We start from the raw sequence: 23,639 nt of genomic DNA, 5'->3' as shown, positions 1-23,639 counted from the left end.
GATATAATAGACACACGAATAAGTGATATAAGACTTATCTAATTACTAAATACAGTTTATATTAAACAAATAGAAATTGTTTTGTCGTATGCTTTAATTAAATAAAATAAAAATAATTTATCAGTAAAAGTTTATCATAAAACTAATTAAATATCAATTAAATTTATTTGTCAATTGTCTGTATTTGTAAATTTAGTAAATTAAAGAGAAAAACACATAATTTTTATATTTAAATATTATTCAATTATTTTGCAATTTCCTAGTTATTTCATTATATATATATATATATATATATAAACCGGGGAATTATGATAATTGATTGATAAACTGTGACATTAAAATGAAAAACCGTAGTCTAAAGTCTGTAGGTATCGTCAATAATATACAATATTAGACAAAAAAGTGTTAAATAACCAAAATTTATAAATCATTTCATATTTATATTTTATAATTTATTACTAAATATAAGCACTTGTTTACAACTATAAACAAATTTTATAGTAGGTCAGAGAGAGAGAGAGAGAGAGAGAGAGAGAGAGAGAGAGAGAGAGAGAGAGAGAGAGAGAGAGAGGAGAGAGACTAATAGTTGTGGAATTTGTTGTTTATTTTTTGATACAACATTTCTAAGACAATCTGAATAAAAATCTTATGACTGAGAATGCAATAAATACTTGAAAGCCTTGTTTTTTAATTTTTGTTTACCAAAGAATTAATTAACTGATGAATTAAGTATTGTTTATATAAATGTTAAAATTAGTCAATTTATTATTATTATTATTATTATTATTCACATATTTTTTGTTTGAAAGTAGCCTTTTGGTTGAGATTCTGGAGCATGAGTTATAACTCATTAGATTTTATTTTGATATTTTGTTTCAAAAAATAAACACTTAATATATCAGTCATCTCTCTCTCTCTCTCTCTCTCTCTCTCTCTCTCTCTCTCTCTCTCTCTCTCTCTCTCTCGACCCGATTGCCAAAAATTTCCCGGTTTGGAAAATTACAGGAGGAAATTGTTTAATGCATTAATTTAATAATAATAAAAAGTTTTATTTTAACATTTTATTTGGTTAAACACTTGAAATACTTACTGTATTGTCAATTACTGTTAATACTGATATTATAGTAAAGAAGTGATAAAATAATTACTTATTACTTATTTAATTACTAATTAATAAATAATTTATTAATTAATTATTATTTTGTGCATTATATAGTGATTGATAACAATATATTAACTTAAGTTATTCAATTGGTATTATATCATAAATATTATATAATAAAACAGTTATTTACTATAATATTTGTTATAATCTAATTAATTAGATTTAAAGTTACTATATTTGGTATCATAATTATTAGTGTATGCCTTTTCAAATGCCTGGATATTACTATTATAGTTAATAGCTTTACTAATATATGGCACATAATATCCCATTTGATTTTGTCTGTTCAACCATTTCTCATATTCAATAGGAGTCTGAGCCCACCAAATGAGTGACTGGTTATACACATCCAGTATGGATACACCCAACCAAAGACCCAATAGTCCACCAAAATAGCAGACAAACTCAACGAAAAGCATTTCTTGTGAGTGAGTATAGGTAATGTCGGCCACGTCTTTACGTTTGATAGTTAAGGTTGCATACCATGACTCGTTTGGCAGCGCCCGTCGAAATGGTCGACGAGTGGGTCCATAGAAGTAGTCTTCGTCTTCCATCTCAATTTCCGACTCATTCTTGCCGTCGAAATCTTTTTCCCAAAAAGTCTGTTTCACTTCAAACCGATAGTACTCTTCGAGACAGTCATTATTGCAGATGCCTTTGATCTTACAATTGGATGGTTCGGCAACCATCTCATCCCATGTAGTACTTGAATGACACGGATTGTTATCGGTTTCATTTTCCAGACACCACTTGAGTTTTAAATGTTTAGTATCTGTTTTATCCCATTTTGTCATCCGATCCTTATAGCTGTTCTTAAATAGACAATTGCATTGATCGTACATTTTATCTGTCAAACAGTTGTCCATACAATGATAGTTTGACTTTAATTTTTTCCAATAACTTTGATATTGATATCTACGACAATCAGTCTGATAGGGCCAACCCATTAAGTATGCGTTGGTCTGCGAGACGAGGATGTCGTAATTAGTTCCCGGCTTAATAGTGGCCCTGTCCAGTGCAACCATTGAGCTTAAAGCTTTTGGATGGTTGACAATGGCAAGGACGGCTATTTCATTTTCGCCATCATCAGTATTGGTTGATGGTATGACGTCTTCAACTATCAGTTTTTTGTAAAATATATCAAAAGAAATGTTAAACGAAGCAAAAATATCTTTTTCAATGTCCAACCGATACAGGTTTGGTCGGCTCTGATTCGTAATGTAATTGTTTGGATTAATTTGCGAGAAGTATGTCCAGCAGACACCGGCCCCGAACGGGAAGTTCCAAAAAGGGAGGGTATAGTTTTCACAATCCGGTAGATCTAATGGATTGTAACCTCTTTGATCTCTAAGCCATTTAGTCGGTGATATCATTTTGCACTTAATTATCATCTCTGGTTTAACCAACAATTCAAACCATTCCTCGAGTGTCAGTTCATTTTCTGCCTTCTTCTTGAATTGTCGATAAATTGTTAGCATTTTATCGTCTGAATCATTATTAGCTTTCATTTTGTCGATCCTTTCCTTTAACTCTGGATATCTGACTTCGAGACTGCTTTTCAATACCATATTGAACCGATTCGTACAGATGGTGACACCGGGATAGTCAGTCTCAAATGGTCGACCGATTTCCACTTTGACCACTGTTTCAAAGGCCAGAAACTTATTAACAAGAATCCGGGATTGAAATAATAATATGCTTAGAGAGACAATCATAATAAAGTGTCTGAGCTTTATCTCACTGATCACGTAAATAGAAAACTCTTTGATTAGTTTTATCTTCAGCTCTCGCGGCAATTCTTTGAATTTTGGGATCTGGTCTTTAAACTTGTCATCTAGTTTTCCGTTAATCTTCATGTTTATCTTAATTTAGTTATTATTAATTAAATTATTATTGCAATATTTAAAAATATTAATGTATAAAAATTATTATTATTAATTTATATGATAATATGATAATTATTAAATGTTAGTTAATTAATATGTAAAAAAATGTGAAAACAATATGAGTTTAGATTTAGGTCAATATATATATATATAAAAATTCATTTAAAATTAATAAATGCATCATTTTTTATGTGATATTAAACTAAAATATATTATTACATAATATAACGTATCTTTTTTATATTAAATATATGATGCCATTATAAACTGGTACTAATAGAAATATAAAATAAATAACATATTGATTTTTAAGGAATATATTCTACTTATATTGTATATAGATATATATATATATTATAGAATATAAAAAGACTATTTAATAATACTTATTATAATAGCTAAAAATTACAAAATAATTAATAAAATAATTACTTATAATTTTTGTGATAGTTTTACTAAATTCATTGTAAAATTAGTAAAATAATTAATAATAATTATTGTCATATAAATGAATATTACTAACACTTTTTATATGCTATTATAAATATAAACTATTTGCTATAGTGGCTTTATATATGATTATGTTATGTAACTATTATTTTGCTAATATATACAAAACCTTTACTTTAAACCTACTGTTGCCTACAGTACACAACAAAAAGCTTTAAAAATATTGCGTTTAGTACTGTATTTTAATATTATCTTAATGTTATAGCTAAAAATTCTGATTATTATTATTATCTAATACATATATAACTTAATACATATATTTACGATTTAACAATTACAAATACTGATTGAATCCTATTTTTAAATATTCATTTTATTCAATAAACATTATGTGTTTGAAGATTACATTAAATAAAATAATTTTTATTATTAACTGATTTTATAAATACTGTATTTTGATTTACTTATTGATATTTTTGCAAAATATTTTATAACCAAATACAATATCAATATTTTTCTTTTTCTCACATTAAAAAAATAATTATTAAAATATTTTTTTAAAAATAAAATGCCAGAAATAAGATTCTCAGATAATATTTGGTGAACAAATAAATAGTCAATTATAAATATTATATAAATAGCAAATAGCAAAAAAATTGTTTTAATAAAAATCGATCTAATACTTATTTATTGTTTAATAACTCAACTATTTTTTACTATTAAATCAAATAATTTACAATTAATAATAAAAGTTTATAATCAAATTTTATTCAATCAAAATTATTCATAATAATATTAACAATTTCTATATAATTCAAAACATAATCGCTATTTACAATATTTATTAGATTTTATAATTAATTCATACATATACAATATATATATAATTTAAATGTTTTTAATATTAATATATGTAAAACAGTAAAATAATTTGGAGATCTGTCACTATAGCAATTACACCAGTTTTTTATTGATCAATGAAATGACTGAACACAAAGAGCACCGACACGTCCATCACCGGACAAAACAGTTTCCAATAATGTTTTTACCACTTAATTGATCAGCCATTTCAATGACCGTTTGTTTTGTTGACAATGTTTTTTCTTTCTTTCTTTCTTTCTTTAGTACTGCAGTTATTCAATGGTTTCCTACAGTGTATGTACCGTCCAAATCGTTATCCTATTTATAATACAACATCACTTGTGTCGCACAGATTTCGTGTCACCACATAATCCATGAGCGCTGTGTAGAGGAAGGCATACTCTTCCTATGGTTTGTAGAGAAAAAAATATAGAAATGTTAGCAAAAACTATACGTTTGTCAGATAATATAATAGTTGTATAATATGTTGAAAAACACAACACACGAAAATCAAAGGTATTGTCAGATTAACTTAAATTTGTCGCAATTTTTTTTAATTTTTTGATTGTTTAGTTGTAAATTACAATACAAACCGCTCATTCATCTTCTTTAAATTATAATGAATTTGTTTTATATTTCAACATTTATTAAATAATGTACTCTACATAAAAAGTAATTCATTATTTATTGATATTTCTATGTATTCATAAGTTATAATAATTTGAAATTTCATTTATACTACAACTAGAGTAGATTATACCATATATTAATATTGAAATTAATTAAATTAATTCATACTGCCTTATACCCTGTTTTCATAAAGAAAACTCTGAAAGTATTTTCTAAATTTCTTAATAAAAACACTACTTATACTTTACTTTTAAAGTTAGCAAAAACACAAAACTTTGAGAGAAAGTAGACTTCAAATACTTAATAAAAACCATACTTACAAAGTATGAGGTAAAGCACATGCGTTACACATATATTGTATTTATTATATTATTTGAAATTTTTGTATTAATATTTTATGTCAATATAAATATTAAAATCTAAATGATTAATAAATATTAATTATTATAAAAGTAATGCTAAAGTATATCTTAATGAAAACGATTTTATACTTTACTTTGAGAGAAATACTTGCAGAGAATGCTTTATAAAAACAAGGTATTATAAATACAGTACATCATGTTTGCTTGTTTGTGGGTATGTATTGTGCATAAAAATGTGTGTATGTTTTAATATGTGAGAAATTGATTGACAAGAAAAATCATATTATATTAGGTAATAGTTTATTAAAGATCTGAAAAGACATCTAAAAGATCTTTATATAATAGACTAAATAGAGAAATAAAAGAGAGAGAGAAAAGAAAGACATTTAGTAGATATTATACGGTATATATAAAGATTGTTTTCAGGGATAAAGATCTGTCATTCATAGAGAGCATTATATAAGTTATTAGTGTTTCAGATATGACACCCAAATAAAATGATACACAATATTATGTTTTAGATGACACACAATAACAACAAGAAAAAGAGACACAAAACAAAACAAACTACTGATACTGGTTTGTGTTAATAACTATAATATAAAATGATATAAAACTGGCAAAAAATTGACAGCAAATTAAGTGTTCAAAACAAACTTACAAAACACTGGAAGGCTGAGGACTTCTGCATTTTGTGAGCTCTGGCCGTCTGAAATACATCCAGTCTTTTATCGACTCTTATCTGTTGTAAAAGACTGAGCAGTGATATAAAGATAGCACTTCTCTGGGAACCATTACAACAGTGCACTACAATTGGTGATTGGGTGCCAACAGTCATATTGGAAAGTATGGTATCACATAAGTCAAGTACAGCCAGTGTAACATTTGCTGGTACCGGATGGTCTGACCAACCATATAGACGATACACTGTCACTATTTGTACCGTATTGTTGCTATTTTGATCAGCACTCAGTTTGGATATTTGTAACTCAATAGCGGTCGTAGAAGTTGTATTTTGGACAGGTATGTCACCGATAGCCTTAATAGTGTAGTTGTCATACTTAGTCTCAGTTAAAGGCCAGTAGCAGAGATCCATGTCTTGAGAGAGCATCACAATTGTAGTCACATTTTGTTCATATATCTAAAAAACCAAATTTAAGGGACAATTTAGCAACAAATTTATAAATTAGGTATGTTTTGCGTGAATGTAAATCATGATAAATGACATCAAAATAAATCAATAATACACTTACCATACATATAAAGTCCTTTAGGGTTGACTCCAACGGATCTTGAGTTGCAATATATGTCAGGTAACAGTCGTAACCCTATATATATAAATATATATATATATATATATATATATCATACACAAAATGGTCAGACAAACAGATAAGACAAACGGCTAAATATTATATGATATGTAATAACAAAACAAAAATGAAACTTTTATTTCCAATTATTAGTAATGACAACTACAATAACTACAACAACAACAACAAAATTGTTAGAAATAAAGGTTTATCAGAGATAACAGCAATTATAACAGTGCTTGTAATCACACTTTTCTATAATAAATAATATCTCAAAGTCATAGTATTTTCGTGCAATAAATCACTGGAAAATTGCAACAAAAGTGTAAATCATAAGAATCGGTTGGTATCACGGATTGGATATAAAATATTATCTAATATACTATATAATGCAATATATATTGTATTAAATGTAACATAATATAAAAAGGACATACAATTTGTAAGAATTAAATAAAAACATTTGTTTTAATATATATATACATATTGTAATATTTTTATTTATTAATAAAATGTTATAAATATTGTCAAATTAATGAGTATTAAATCAATTACCTGAATAAACGATGCATTGATATATGGAGACGATTGGTCATCGATATTGGCCGGTAGTATAACACGATTGATATCATCTAAAAATATATAATATCTTATATTAACATAAATTTATATAAATGTCTATAATTAATATAAATTGCTATTGACACACATAACATTTACTGATTATTAATCAATGTTAATAACTTATTTATTGAAGTTATTTCTGGTGGAAATGATATCAGAAAAATCACTGATACACTACTCTCACAAATCCCATATGAATATCCAACAAAAAAACATAAGAGTGCTTCAAATTATACAACATTACATTACAGTAAAGTACATAAAGTTATATACAGTAACTCTATTACTCCAATCAAATGTATTACAAATTTGTAATAACTTTATAGTTTTGATGTTAATTGTAAAAAATGCTCATCATTTGGTCTTTTAAATTATTTTTTATATAAATTACTATTACATATAATTTATATGATAAAAATGTTTCGTTTAATTATATCTTAACGCTATTATTACTGAAACAAAATTAAGGTTAATTAAACTTTCTTCTAAAATAATGCTTATTTATGTTGTAATATCAGTCGTGTAAATTGAGTAACAATAATAAAAATTACATTATTTCACATTAAAATTGTAATTACATTTTTCTAGTTATATAAATAATATATAATTACGTTTAATGCTAAATATTAATATTATAAAATTCCATGTCTAATCAAAATAAAATTAAAAATATATTAATAAATTAAATACCTAAACTGATATATAACTAGTAAATAACATTTATTTAATAAAATATACTTTTATAATATTCAAATTTATTTTTATATCTACAATCAATCATAAACATTATATAAATATAATCTATATATGATATAATTATATATATATATATATATATATTAACCACCATTAGGTTACATGTAATGATTAACTGATTTTGTTGTGTAAAAATAGAGATAGTGTTATATAATGTCATTACTGAGATATACAATTAGTTTTTGTCTGACATATCATAATAAATAAGTTTATTTTAATGTTGACACCAGTCTTATCAATGTCTTATGAATGATAAGAAAGAAATGCGACAAAAAATATTTGTATAATCAGAATCAAACGTGTCGTGTATTTCTCTTTTTTCTACTTATAACTTGATTTTTGTATTATAGTTAGATTTAAACTATCAATTAGTTCATAGCTTTGGTTGTGGACTACAAACACCAAGTTTTGAATCAAAGAGGAAAATGTTTCACAGGTTTGATCGGAATATAAATGATATACAAAAAAAAAACTTCAAAAGAGTTAAGTAATGAATCAATATCTATGTTATACATTCGTATTATAGATAGAGACAAACAGATAAGATTTTATCCATAAAAATTCATTTATCACTTAATTTAACTTTAAATCTCTCTCTCTCTCTCTCTCTCTCTCTCTCTCTCTCACACACACACACACACACACTCACTCACTGTAATTATGAAAATGATAAAATTTAACTTGATATACTTTTTTAATGTATTTATTTTAGCAAATACCCTGATTAATAATAATATTTACATGTACAAAATTGTGAAAGATTACTTTGTAGTTATTGTTAAAATGTTAACATTTATTATGTTTATCTGATAAACTAATAACACTGATGAATAATTTACCAAAGCATGATGAATATATCATAATTTAACTTTAAAAATTATATATTCTATAGGGACATAATTTATATATATATATATATACAATAATTAAATTAATTAATTGATAGCATTTCAACTAAAATACATTTTTAGTAAGTGGACACTAAAAATGATATATAATATCATTTTGGCTATTGATAATTCAATATATTTAAAGTAGTCATTGTTTTACATTTTGACATATACAACAAAAATTTAATACAAAATAATCTAAATAAATGCATTAATAGAGTACAATATGTAGTATTTTTTTGTTGTTGAAAAATCAATGCTAAAAATACTCATACAATTGAATGTCATATTTGAAGCGTACGATTACTTGTGAACTCTACCATAACTTGTGTGGCAATAGTTATAACATATATGACTTATTTATATTAAATTTATAACTTTATACAAAAAATATACAATATAAACATGTGAAACATCAAATAAAATATAAGCTAGTATATATTTGCATTTGTCACCATAGATTAGACAATTTGATTTAATAAATTTATATAAACGTAAAGTGCATTGACTTGAAATTTCATATATTATCTAAATAAAGTTATATCTAATAATATAAAATATTTATAAATAAGTAAGAAAAAGGTATGCATTTTAGTAAATCAGTGTCGCGTTATATTTTCAGTGTATTTGTATAACGATTATTATTGACACAGATTTCATTGACATTTATTTGTTATAGAAAAATTTCTTGTTTACTCATAGACACACACACACACACACACTCGCATATAAATACAAATTCACACACACACACATATATATATATATATATATATATATATATATATATATATATACATTCACATATACATACACACTAAATGGCAGATAAGGAAAGTCAGATTTTTGTCGACAGAATATTCTTTAGGGCGAACAGAATCTGTCAAAAAAGGACATCCATTGCTGGTTTTACATACAATAGTTTTTTTGGGTTTACTGTTGTTTTTTGTAAATACAAGTCTCTCGAATTAAAGTATTTATAAAACAAAACCAAATATTTTTTTGTCTGTAAAATAAATCCTAAAGTAGTATACATTTATGTATAGATTCTAATATAGCTAACTGTTCACCAAATATACATCTAAACAAACATAACAAATATGCTATTATTAAGCAAAATATAAGCTCCAAATATAAAAACTGATAATCAGACTATATGTTTGAATAAAAAATATTGAATTTGATTGACTGTTCAGTTGTTTTCCAAGATATGTTGTGTTTGTTGCGATCAAAATGTTATAGTATTTCATATGTTAGTCAATGATGTGTGAGTCCTATCAGAATCTCTGTGTCCTTACGATTCTTACAGATATACTGTATATAAATGTATATTTTTTTTGGCAAAAATCGATTTTCTACTATCAAATGCCACAAACAAAAAATTTCTATTCAAATACTGTTTCGCCAGTTTGAGAGAGTCTTAGACCTAAAAGATTGAGACTTTGAGAGAGAAAGAAAAATCGTGAGACAGAGAGAGACAGACAGACAGACAGAGAGAGAGAGAGAGAGAGAGAGAGAGAGAGAGAGAGAGAGAGAGAGAGAGAGAGAGAGAGAGAGACTATTGAGTTGTTTTGCCGCATAAAAGGACTTCTTTATAACAACTCATCGATTTCAACGACGAAAGAAAAGTAAATCTGATTTTTGAACAAAGTATATAAATATTTTTATAGTGCTTTATATATATATATATATACTGTATATATATATATATGATATATAAATTTTTATATATATTGTATGTCTATATATTATAGTAGACATCTATAGTTATGTACGTTTCTGTCTCTGATTCACAATAAATATATTGGTAGTGAAAAAATATATAATAACTTTCTTATAAAATGTATTTTTTATATAAAATTTCTCTCTCTCTCTCTCTCTATTTGTGTGTTTGCTGTATACGTAAAAATATATTTAATTGCAATAACTAAAAATACTTTTTTTCACATTCACATCCTATTAAACACACATACAATACATATTCCGTAAATACACATACAGTATATACAGTACACCTCATTCACTCACTTACACACAAAGTTGTTAATATATAATAACAAAAATAAAAATATCACAAACTTTTTAATAAAATGCTTTTTATAAAAGTTTTTGAAAGATTTTACACTTAAGTTGTTGAGGATATCCATAGCATATACTGTTTTGATGTTTATCGGATCAAACTATATGTCTTTAAAACTTAAAAAAAAATTATTACCTAACAGTGTAGTACATTAATATATTACACATATTGTATAGTATAATAAATTCTTATAAATGTTTATAAAAAAATACTTTTAAAAATTATAGCACAACTACAACAACAACAACTATTACTATTACTTCAATAGCTACAGTAAAAAAAGTGATTTAATAATAATAATAACTTACAGGGAATCACATGAATGAAACGATTTTTATCGACATTTTCCGGCAATAATGCAAATTCACAGGACTTGGACTCATCTACTATAAACTCCAGTCTCTATTAAGTACAGTATAAAAGTTAATGCAACAAAAAATAATATTAAATTACATTATTATAATAATAATTTTATTGTTTACACGAAAGATATAATTTTGCAATTTTTTTAAAAACATCACACTTGAGATAACAATGTAATAAAAAAAGATACTATACTTACATCAAATTGTGTATTAAGTAGATTCACGTTATCGATCTGTTCCTCAATAATTTGGTGATAATAGCTTTCTATTATTTAAAAATAAAAAATAAATAACTAAATAAATAAGCCAATAAAAATTTATTGTTATTTATAGTTTTAGTAATTTATTGTTATTTCCTTTTAAAACTATGCAAATTTTTATAAATTTAGACTATTTATTGTAGTGTAAATATGCAAGTAAATTAATTATGTTTAGGCTTACTGTATATAATAAAATATATCAAAATTTTTGTCACAATTTATATTCTGTTATAACATTTTAGAAAAATATTTTATGATTGATAATAATAAATTATAAAATATACATAAAGTTAACACAAAATTTATTAGCTACAAATATGTGAGATATTATATGAATTTAAAATAGCATTAACGTTAAATAGTTTTACCATAAAATACTATTAATATATCTAAAATTTATTAGACGTCGCGAAAAATTATCTAATAATTTAAATTCATGACTAAATCGTGAGAAAACTTAATCAGAATATTTTTGATATAAAAAAGTATTATTATATACAATTTACATCAAAAAATAACATACAATTTTTGTAACCCATTATTACTTTTATACGATATATTAACTTTAAAAGTGTTTAACAATAATTTTGTACACAACTCTTGTACTAATAATAGCAATCACTTTGACAAATACTGCCACTAATAATAATAACGACAATAATAACAATTATAATAATACTGATAATAGTTAACATTACTTTCACTCTCCTATACAACACTACTTAAAACAATGTGTGTGTGTGTGTGTGTGTGTGTGTGTGTGTGTGTGTGTGTGTGTGTGTGTGTGTGTGTGTGTGTTTGTATGTGTAYTGTATAACAAAAATACACACAAATTGTCATTATTTATAGCTTTGGTCACTAATGTTGAGAAAGTAAGTGCAATAAATTAGATTAAAAATAATTGGTTGACTCATATATAACAAGAAAAAACAAAACAAAGGATGAAATAAAGTTTGTGACAAATATAGCACAGAAAAGAAAAATATATAACAAACAAAAAAACTAATAGTAAAGTGATTACCGAAATGATCGACATCTACTTCGGTGTCGCCAAATACGGCAAACTCTAGCAGTGCCTTATAAATGAACATATAGTGTTGCAGCTCAGGTATGCACCGGTTTCGTTGATATCGTAGATGGAGTACACACTCGTAGATGTTTACAAAGCCGGCTATTATTTCTGGTAGAAGACTATCGATGGCAATATAAGTGGCCGATCGGCCCAAACCATTGCAACAGTGAACAACTATGGGTCCCCTATCGGGACAGTAATGTTCGTTGACGTGTTTGATTAGTCTGAGTATACCCGACGGTAACATTTCGGCTGCACTGGTGGTTAGTGTCTCCTTCCACATCATATACTGAAACTGCAATACATCTCTTGTGTACTTTTGGTCAGCTGTTGACAGTTTGAAGCGCCTTATAATGTAATCGGAATAAATGCGGACACTCTGGACATTGACAATAAATTGGTCGCCAATTTGTTTGGTACTATCATCAGACCAATACTGGCAACACTTTTGGCGGCACTGTTCGTCACAACCGGTGGTCAACATCACAATTACGGACGACTCGTACTCATAGATCATACGCCAAAAGTCTTGAAGTGTCACATCCATAGGTGTTTCACAACAAATGTATAGTTTATTATTATAGGCCACAACATTACCATTATAGTAGTCGGATCCAGGCTTGTCATCAATCAATGACAACCGTACTCGTGTCTGGTCGTAGCACTTGACTGATGGCATCCGATTCTTAATCGCGTTATATTCTGCTTCACTGGCCAGACATGTCCTGTCATCAAACTGTTTGGGTATCAGTTGGAACTCCATTTCAAAGAAACGGTTATTGTTAGCACTTCTCTCTTTATAAATTTGCGGTAAACTTATCACTGGTATCGGTAGTGTTGATATTCCTGACATATTGTTGGTCTCATTATCAGTCAGTTGATCACTGGTATAGTTAAGTGAATGGATAGTCTGTGGCAATACTCCATTAACTATCAATCCGTTTGTATGGATGTGTTTTGAGCGCTGCAAAGAATTTAGTTTTTCCTGAGCGGCCACTGACCGGTTCCGAGCTGATGATGACGACCGGTCATTGTTGGCATCGCTGTTTCGGCGGATAAGTAACCAAAGTATCAAAATAATTATTAACAAAATTATTGCAATTCCACTAATAAGGCATAAAAGGATTGTTGTTGTACTGGGATTACCAATCGATGATAATAATGGCGATACAGAGTTAGTGGTGGTCGGCATTGATAGTAATGGTGACGAACTGGTCTGTATAGGACTCAAGTATGTGCTTTGTTTGCGCAATATTTCTCCATTAGCTCCTAATACGTGAATTTCAACAAAACCGGTATAATTGGTGAGTTCAGCTAATGGTCCGTCATCGATGACTGGCTCACCAGTGGTCGTACCATTAGCCACCTGTTCCCCTCCATTGAGCACCAAATGGTCTTTCTCTGCACTAACACAACTGGAGTACTTGCGATCCCCAATAATTACTTCATTGTTGAACTCATGTGACGGTATCTCATCGGCAATGTATGCCTGAGGTTTGAGCACTTGATTATAGTGTACTTTTGCATAACTGGTCAAATTGAGCTCCGATGGTCGGTAATGATTGAGATCGGTCAGTGTATAGCCGGTGGGCATTTTGATCATATATACCCGATAACAGGTAATAAAACCAAACCGTTCCGACACTCTGGGCAATAGTATTTTCAATTGTCCCATTGATTCAGTGATCACTAACTTGATATCGTCGGGGAAGTTGTGCTGTAAATGGGATCCAGTCGAGCATTGAGAAGCGGTAGTGATGTCAGTCCATGTGCCACAACCACTGAGATTGATAGCACACAACTGAACCGTATAGTTAGTGTTGGCTTTTAATGGCAGCTAAATATATCAATATATCGGATGATGTGATGCAAAACAAAGTAAAATAAAAATTTATTAGTGATTTGTGACTTAACTATAATATATAGATATATAAAAATTATATATATATATAGATACAACTTATATCTAACTTTAATGTGTATACAATACAGTACAGTACAGTACAAATACAATAAGAGTTAATGAGTCAGAAAAATAAACTTCACATTCAATAATATTGTTGTTAAAATACACAATATAACAGAATATAACTGTTTTTTATATTTGGGTTAATCTATAGAATATTCTGTTAGTTTGTATAGAAATATATTAGAGAAATAAAATCATTTTAAAAGTAAATTTTTTGAAAATCAAATAAATTCATTTCTAAGTTAGAAATTCTAACTCTCATTTAGTTTACATTTTGATTCTCACAAACTTTCAATAATATTATAAAAAGTTATTATTATTATCATTATTATTATTACTCTTGTGTTTGACTTAGATTTTCCACTTTAAGTATTGGAAAAGGCATTATTATTATACTGTGTGTACTATATATATATATTCAAACATTAATTTATTCAATTTTACATTTAAAATGATATATTGATTTAAAATTCACACAATTCCTCTTTAATATCTCTTTTTGAAAAAATACACAGTGTGTATTACACATACAGTCTATATATTAAAATTTATTTTATTATAATAGACCTGTTTGTATTACAAATATAACTCCAACTATTTGTTGTAATGTATTGTTGATTCATCAAACAAATAAATATTAAATATTTTGATGTACTGTAGTTCAATATGAAATAAATTAGTGAATAAAAACTTTATACTAAATTTATATAAACATTCATTTGATATTATTTTATTTGTTAAAATTATTAAGATTTTTGTTAACAAAACATAATATCATATTTGTCAACAATCCACAGTACTATTTAAATATATATTAGTAGTTTATATTAGTATAACTTTATATAAATATTATATTAATCCAACAACTTCTTGAATTTTATTATTATGTCATTTACTATACTTAATACTACACGTATATATATATACATATTAATACAATACAATACTGTACTGTATTTAGTGTATACAGTATAAGACTAACCAACACAACTAAGAGCGCCTTAATCTGAAGGTATTAGTCGTGTAAATAATGTGTCATCACTATTATCGGGGACAGGGATGTGCACAGGAATTCCCATTTGACTTCAAATTATATCGATTAAGCTTAACTAATGATTTAATGTTATATGTAAGATAAATAAATAAAAAATTATTTGCAAATTCAATACACTATATAAGACTTTCCTTATTGTCGTCTATGAAACCCTCTATTAAATAGTGACTTCAAATGAAAACTAACAGCAATTCTCAATAGATAATTAAGAAATTAATGTCATCTCATAGCTATTTTTTCCAATGACATTGTATTTACCAATTCCCATCACATACCCATACCATACTATATACTATAACTACAGTATATAAATACTGTAGATCCTCATCACAGGCCACTCTCTAGAAATAATATGGTATATACTATGGACTTCTCATAATAGGTTTTAACAATATTGAGTTAGAATTGAATTTCAATTCAATACAATATATAAAAACACACTCAACAACAAAAATTCAGACAAAAAATTGTTAGTTAATTCTCAAGTATTATCTCTTTAAAAAAAATTAGGAGAAGCAATTGAAAAACACGTACACACATATGCTTTAATGATAATAAAATAATAAGAAATAATAATTTTGATACGTCAAACATTTTGAGTTTGAAAATAAAATAAAACTTTAAATAAATAAACTGCCGGTTCTGTCGATTATCCCTTTGATTATGTATTTAAATAACTAAAACAGTAACTGTCATATTGATAGACACTAATATAAACAATAAATATTTTTGTTATTAAAGCTTAAAATTATTATTAATCGATATATTATATAAATGAAAACTACTTATTCTGCAAAAAAAATCATATTAATATATTTTTTTAAAATTTATAAATCTCTTTAAACTATTACATATGTTATTTTTTAAACAACAATATTAATAATAAATATAATAATTTTAAACATTTTAATATATGATCTAAATATAATCAATCAAACATATAGACCCAATACTGCAACATATTTTGCTATAAATATGACTTTCTATAATATAAGTTATATTATATTATAAAGATAATTTTTAATAAAATTCATAATACTATATATGATATATAGTATATATATATATATATATATATATACATATATTGGTATATCAGTAATATAATATATATATACTGTATATATATATATATATAATATAAAGTAAAAATATAGTTGAGTGATAATCGGGTGAGAATAGTGAACGAGTTGTTAGGACAGCCGATATCACAACTATTAGGTTATGCTTTGAAAAAGTAATTTATTTTAGGATGTCATGAATGCTCTATATATATACAAAGTTATGTTTAATATAACTATTAAATATTATTTGATTTATGACTACTTTCCTATTAATGGATTTGTATGCTTATAATTATTTATGATTTGCATTTTATTTATATAATATCATACATTCTACTTATAAATTATATAATATATAATATTACGTATTTGTAAAAGAGATTTAACAATTGTAAAAAATTTGTAGATTTTATATTATATATTATGATCTTTATTAACATAAATTAAATGTCAATATTATATATGTATATAGAATTTTATCATTTTTGTTTTATTTTGTATAATGACAAACATAAACTATGAAATAAGTTATACACATTTATAGACAGACACATAGAGACAACAAACTGATAATTATTGTGCAAATATTACACATATTTATTTGTAAGTCAAACACCCCATCAGTAATAGTCTTTTGGATTAATCCATAACTATTTTTTTTGCAAAAAAAAAATTAGGCTTTTTTCTCTCTCTCTCTCTTCTTTCTTATCTTTCTATGATTTGATTATATGAGTTAAAAAGTAAATCAAATTAAGAATCAAATTGAGAGACAATTTAAGCTCTTTAACTCTGTAGTCATAGCTTTAGTAATATAAAGTATATATTGCAATATACTATATACTGTATATGATATATAAAAAAACAAATTTCTCAAAGGACTAATCAATTCATTGATTTTGTTTTTGTGTTTACTTTTTTTAAAAAAATGTCGTTTCAAACAACTAACCCGTTTTGTATTGAGTTTTGCTTTTAAAAAAACTTTTTCTATGTGAGGAAAATGTTTCAATTCAACTCAAGCATCGGTTGTATTAAAAATATTGTTAAATATACTGTACTGTGAACTTATGTGCCGAAAGTAACTGTATTGTCAAAACACAAACAATATCAGAGAACAGGTCTAGTCTTATATATTGCAATTTCTCTCTCTCTCTCTCTCTCTCTCTCTCTCTCTCTCTCTCTCTCTCTCTGTCTCTATAACTGTGAGAGTTCGACATTCATCTAAAATCTTCCGTTGAGATTAATGGCAAAGAAGAGAAATCTCTAAGGAATCGCTTTTACATAACATTGAGTTAGTATATAACTGAATGAGAAAGAGAGAGTGTGTGTGTGTGTGTGTGTGTGTGAGAGAGAGAGAGAGAGAGAGAGAGAGAGAGAGAGAGAGAGAGAGAGAATATAAAGATGAGTTAGTTAGTCGAGTGCCTAAAAAATACACAAAATATTGTTTATATGTTTTATGCCGTATATAACTATAAGACTATTTCTTATATTACATTCAATAATAATATTTTAGAAATAAAATAAATATAATATTATAAATGGATTTTTTAGCAATAAGTCACAATATTTATTGAGTTTATTTTTTGTTAATTATTTAATGATATTATTTATTAATATTATTATTATTATTGAAAAAATGTTGTTTAAATGTCATTTTATCGATTGTTTTTCGGTCAAATGTCTATCTCTTTATTATGTAATCTCCATATTTTGTGTTCATTGAGGCCAACAATACATTGAATGAAATGAAATGTAAACGACATTCAACAACAATATCATCATCACAGACATTGTGTGCACACAATTCATATGCAAATCGCTCACAATTTTTTCCCATCTCTTCACTATATAATACACTTGTATTGCATTTTATTTAGGTTTTCGCTGCAATTCACTTATACAACAAAAAAACTATTGTATACCGTATTCCGTAAAAACAAAAAAATTGGGCGATTTTTTATACATAAGACATTAAATGTTATGCGAAATTTTATATTTAAAAAATTTAATATTATTTTTCACTCATAAAATAATATATGTATTTATTCAATATATAATATACAGTACATTTACTGTTAGATTCATACATTTAGTGAGTGACTGATACAATCATAAGTGGCATAACTTTTTATAAATGTAATAAAATCTAAGACAAAGTGTGCAACAAATTTAAATTTTATACAATTGTAAGCACTTTTTTGCCTTTAGTTTTTATTTGAAATATTTTCAAATACTTGAAACACTTTATTGATATTTTCTTAAGGATATAAAAATTGATTTTTGAAATAATTTTCATATATTAAATAACAAAAGTCAATGACTTCATCATCATTATTATGGTAAATACATTAATAGTATTACATTATATAATTATTAAAATTAAAACTTCTTGCGATAAAATTTGACGGAAGTATAAAGCAAAATAAAATAATTTTATTTATTAATGATTTATATATCTATGCATGATGTACTGCTACTACTACTATATATATATATATATATGATATTACTATAAATTTTGTATATAACATTTCACATATTGCATACACTGCATAACATTAACTATTGCAATACTACAACTAATTATAAATATTTTGATCTAAAAAATTAAAAATCAAGGCTTAAAATTTTATTTATATAAAACAACATTTTTGGTTTAAAAACAGTAGTTTTATATATATAATAGAAAAGAATATATAGTTTATGATAAATTGTTTCCTAAATTCATTACTACATTAACAATAAAATATAGCCCAACAATATAATCTAATGTATATAACATTAATAGAGAACTGGTTGTTATGTATGTATAATATGTATGCGATCTTCAGGTTTACAGTATTTTATTCATAAGGAATCACAAGTTCCGTCTTCAGCTTTAATATATATATATAATACAGTTTATATATTCAGTATATATATATTATTTATTATATATGCAGAGAAAAATGGTTCAAATTTTCATAATAGGTAGAGAATATGTATGTAATATTATGACAAAGATGTATCAAAAGTGCTTTACACATGAAATACGCCAACAATTAGATTTTGTAATACAATTTTCAATTATTCAAAAGCAGATTTTTATATTTTTAATACACCATAAAATATCAAAACAATAGTTCACTTTCAATATATTTAGTATACAATTAAATATATGTAATATTATTACTATACTATTGATAACAATAGCAGATTTGTTACTTATTATAGATTACAGAGTGATATCTTCAAAAACAAAACATAATTAATTATTTAATTTGTTTTATTTTAAAATTTAATATCCTCTTCAAATTTTTTAATTCATTAATCCATGAAATCATTTTTGTTAAATATTAATAATAATAAACAAAAATGTTTTTGGTTTAATCACTTAGTATTGTATTGTATGTTATTTTATTATACTGTATTAATAGAATGAAATAATATGAATATTCTATTAATAAATATTAATAAAATTTACGGAAAAAATTAAAATAATTATATTTTTAGTACATTTTTTGAGATATATATTATGTTATTCAAATATAATTATTTTTCAGCATAATTTACATTGACAATTTAAATAAATTGCATAAATAACAACCCTAGTCATAACAACTAACTTTAACGAAATATTGATATAAATTAAAAAATAATTTTATAATCTTTAACATTAAATATTTATAGATCCAGGGTTACAATGCAAGTGTAAAATATGCAAAATATCTCTATTTTGAATAGCAATTAATTACTAACAGACAGCACTGTTGCCCGGAAAATGCATTAACTCGTTGTAATTTCTCGCAGATACAGTATATATACTTTATATATATATATATATATATATATATATATATATATATATTATAAGACATACAATCAAAAAACAATTTAAAGGATTAGTCAATGAGTTTGTCTTTATCTACAAAATTCATTGCAATTTGTTTGTGCTTTCCTTCTCTTTCTTTATTCATTTCATATTATGTTTTTGCTTAAAGATTTTGGCTCTCAATTCAATCGCCAAATAAATGGCTGTTTAAATGGATTACATTTCTTCAATGGAGTTTAACTTTCTCTCTGTATGTGTCTATCCGTCTATCTATCTATCTATTTATCCATTGATAAAAAGCAAAGTCAATAAAATACACATAATATAACAATAAATAATACATTAGTTTCGTTATAAACTAATAGTAAAATAAATGGATTTTTAAAAGTTTCATACACTTCAAAAATATTCTGCAATACAGTGAAAAAATATCTCTATATTTATATATCAGTATTGTTGTGATAATTCAAAATAGAAGATCAATTGTTAACAAAATATCTTTAGAATTATTTTTCAAGATTTTCTATATCTTTGAGAATTATTTTGTTGAACCATAAAAATATATAAACATATAATAATATTATAATATTTTATTTTGTGTTATAAAATTTTTAGTGTTGTAAATTAAATCATTTTTATTCAATTTATTAAATGACAAATATCTGAAAAATTACTTAATGATTAAAGTATATGATATGATACCACAAATACACAACCGGAGAGTGAGTGAGTGAGAGAGAGAGAAAGAGAGAAAGAGAGAGAGAGAGAGAGAGAGAGAGAGAGAGAGAGAGAGAGAGAGAGAGAGAGAGAGAGAGACAGTAAACAAATTGATCACAACTTTTTTGGACATATTTTTGTTTTATAATTCATTTTGTTTTGTGTCCATAAAATACTAACAGAGAATAATGTTTTGTGGAAACGACTTTCCAGGACATCAACTAATATATGATGAATAGACTTACGGTTAATGTATCGCTTAAAATATAGTACATAACTTATATCTAAATACAAATAATATATATTTTGCAGAGATATACTGTATAATATAAAAGGCTATCATTTTTATCGATATTAAGCAATCTCTGGCTTTTTAGTTTGCTTAGTAAATCATAAATCAAAATATATTTTATTTACATTACATCCATTTAGTTTTTTCATATCTAAAACGCATATATAAAGCTATGGTTATAGTTCAAAAACAAATTATTATATTCAATGTATACATATAATATATACATGAAAAAAATATATAAAACACGACAAGCATTGATAATTATAATTGATAAATGGTTTGCAAACAAATTATAAATAACACAATTTGTTGGATGAATATATATGACAATACCTGAATCTGATGTGTCGTATTGCTATGAATGCGATGCCACTCAACGATATGGTCGGTAACAATATGGTCATTGCCGTTACGATACCGAGCACTGCCGACAACAGTCACATTGTATCCAATGACTGTCCCCCGAGCGTTGACCGCTGGACTCCAAGTTATGTTAGCAAAGTTTGCTGAGCGACGGGAGTCAAAACTGCAAATTATTTTAAGCTTTTCGGGTGCTTCCGAGTTACCATCACTGGTCTGAGCAGGCAATTGGGGCTCAGACCACGGACCGCAACCCAGGTATGAACAGGCACGCACCTAATAAACATAATAAACATAGTTATACTATATACTCGAAATTTGTGACTTTCGATAGATAGCATACTTGAAATGAGTATTTGGTGGCCGGTTCGAGACCAACAAAGATATACATATAATTACGGCGGACCTCCTGTTGTGCGTCTTTTACAATCATAGTCTCACCGATTACCGAACTCTGACCGTCATTTCGTAACTCCATTTTATATTCCGATATATGGGCGCCGTTATCGTGCGGTCGCTTCCAACCAATTAATAAAGTTTCGTTAGTTGTGGCCAACACTCGCATCTCATCGATCTTATTGGGCACATCTGACGGCATCGTCGCGTTTATTACACCCCATTCAGACTGACCTAAACATAGACAGTATCATAGTTTCGTTGTTTCACATAACTTACTGAATGGTAAATATTGTTATTTAAATTTATGTTTAATGTTTTTATTGAACTTAGACTATCAAAAATATATTATATATAATCTTTATATAATAAAGTTTATATCCTTAAGTTTTACTTTATTTTTAAAAACAAAAAGTCAATTTAATAAAAACAAATTCAGTGCTCTTTTCATTTATATGAATATATAATTTAAATATAAAAATATACAACTTTCACAACAATATAAGTTTACAAACAAAACAACTGATTTTTAGACAAAAATATTCTTTAATATACTGTATATATTACTTTATAAAGATATAAAGTATAACTACTTAAATATAATAATTTTTTTGTTTTTGTTTTGATTGATTTCCCTGATGTAAAAAACATGTGTAAATATATAAATATAAATCTATATATACGGTTTATACTGCATTGTATTTAAATATAATACTTATTTAGATATAGTATACTATACATACATATTATGTGCATATAATATCATAAATATTATGATTGCGTTCACAAATATGTGAAAGTATTCAAACATTTTTTTATATATTTAATCCATTTCTTTGATCCTTTGGTTTGCATTACTACTCTAATATCAATTTATATATATTTTTTTCATTTTACTTTCATATGTCTATATCTCTCACTAAAATCACATTCAAAAACTCTCCCTTTCTTTTCACAATCAGTTTGATTGATGAAAAGTCAGTTTAACGAATCAATCGATAAATTTATCAATATTTTTGTTATCCAATTCAATATTTTAAATTTTCTGAATATATATAAATATATATATATTGTATTTTAAATATTTTAAAATATAATAATCGATATACGCTTGTATTTCAAATCAAATTAAATTTGATTAAATTAATATTAAAAAATATATTAATATTAATATTGTGTTATTTTGCTATTTATATTTTTAAACAGTTCAAAATATTTATTAACATAAATTTCAAATTTATGTTATAATTAAAATTTAGTTA

General features: G+C 25.7%; 1 protein-coding gene across 1 annotated transcript in view; it reads right to left on the bottom strand.

Annotated features, from left to right (window-relative positions):
• Positions 1-4,448: 4,448 nt before the first annotated feature.
• The window catches only part of LOC128958975 (tyrosine-protein phosphatase 69D-like), a 40,398-nt gene continuing 21,207 nt past the window's right edge, over positions 4,449-23,639 (bottom strand). Inside the window, exons 5-13 of the mRNA XM_054304945.1 lie at positions 22,325-22,611; positions 21,955-22,257; positions 12,664-14,551; positions 11,580-11,647; positions 11,326-11,419; positions 7,223-7,299; positions 6,608-6,682; positions 6,016-6,495; positions 4,449-4,768 (exon numbers count right to left, since the gene is read on the bottom strand). Of these exons, the coding sequence (XP_054160920.1) occupies positions 4,685-4,768; positions 6,016-6,495; positions 6,608-6,682; positions 7,223-7,299; positions 11,326-11,419; positions 11,580-11,647; positions 12,664-14,551; positions 21,955-22,257; positions 22,325-22,611 (3,356 nt within the window). The 3' untranslated portion in view covers positions 4,449-4,684. The remainder of the gene's footprint in view (positions 4,769-6,015; positions 6,496-6,607; positions 6,683-7,222; positions 7,300-11,325; positions 11,420-11,579; positions 11,648-12,663; positions 14,552-21,954; positions 22,258-22,324; positions 22,612-23,639) is intronic.

This window comes from Oppia nitens, unplaced genomic scaffold (assembly GCF_028296485.1).
Source record: "Oppia nitens isolate AA-2021 unplaced genomic scaffold, nextdenovo-longstitch-racon4-pilon3 scaffold3_pilon_pilon_pilon, whole genome shotgun sequence".
Taxonomy (NCBI): Eukaryota; Metazoa; Arthropoda; class Arachnida; order Sarcoptiformes; family Oppiidae; genus Oppia; species Oppia nitens.
This window is presented reverse-complemented; position numbering and strand designations above follow the sequence as displayed.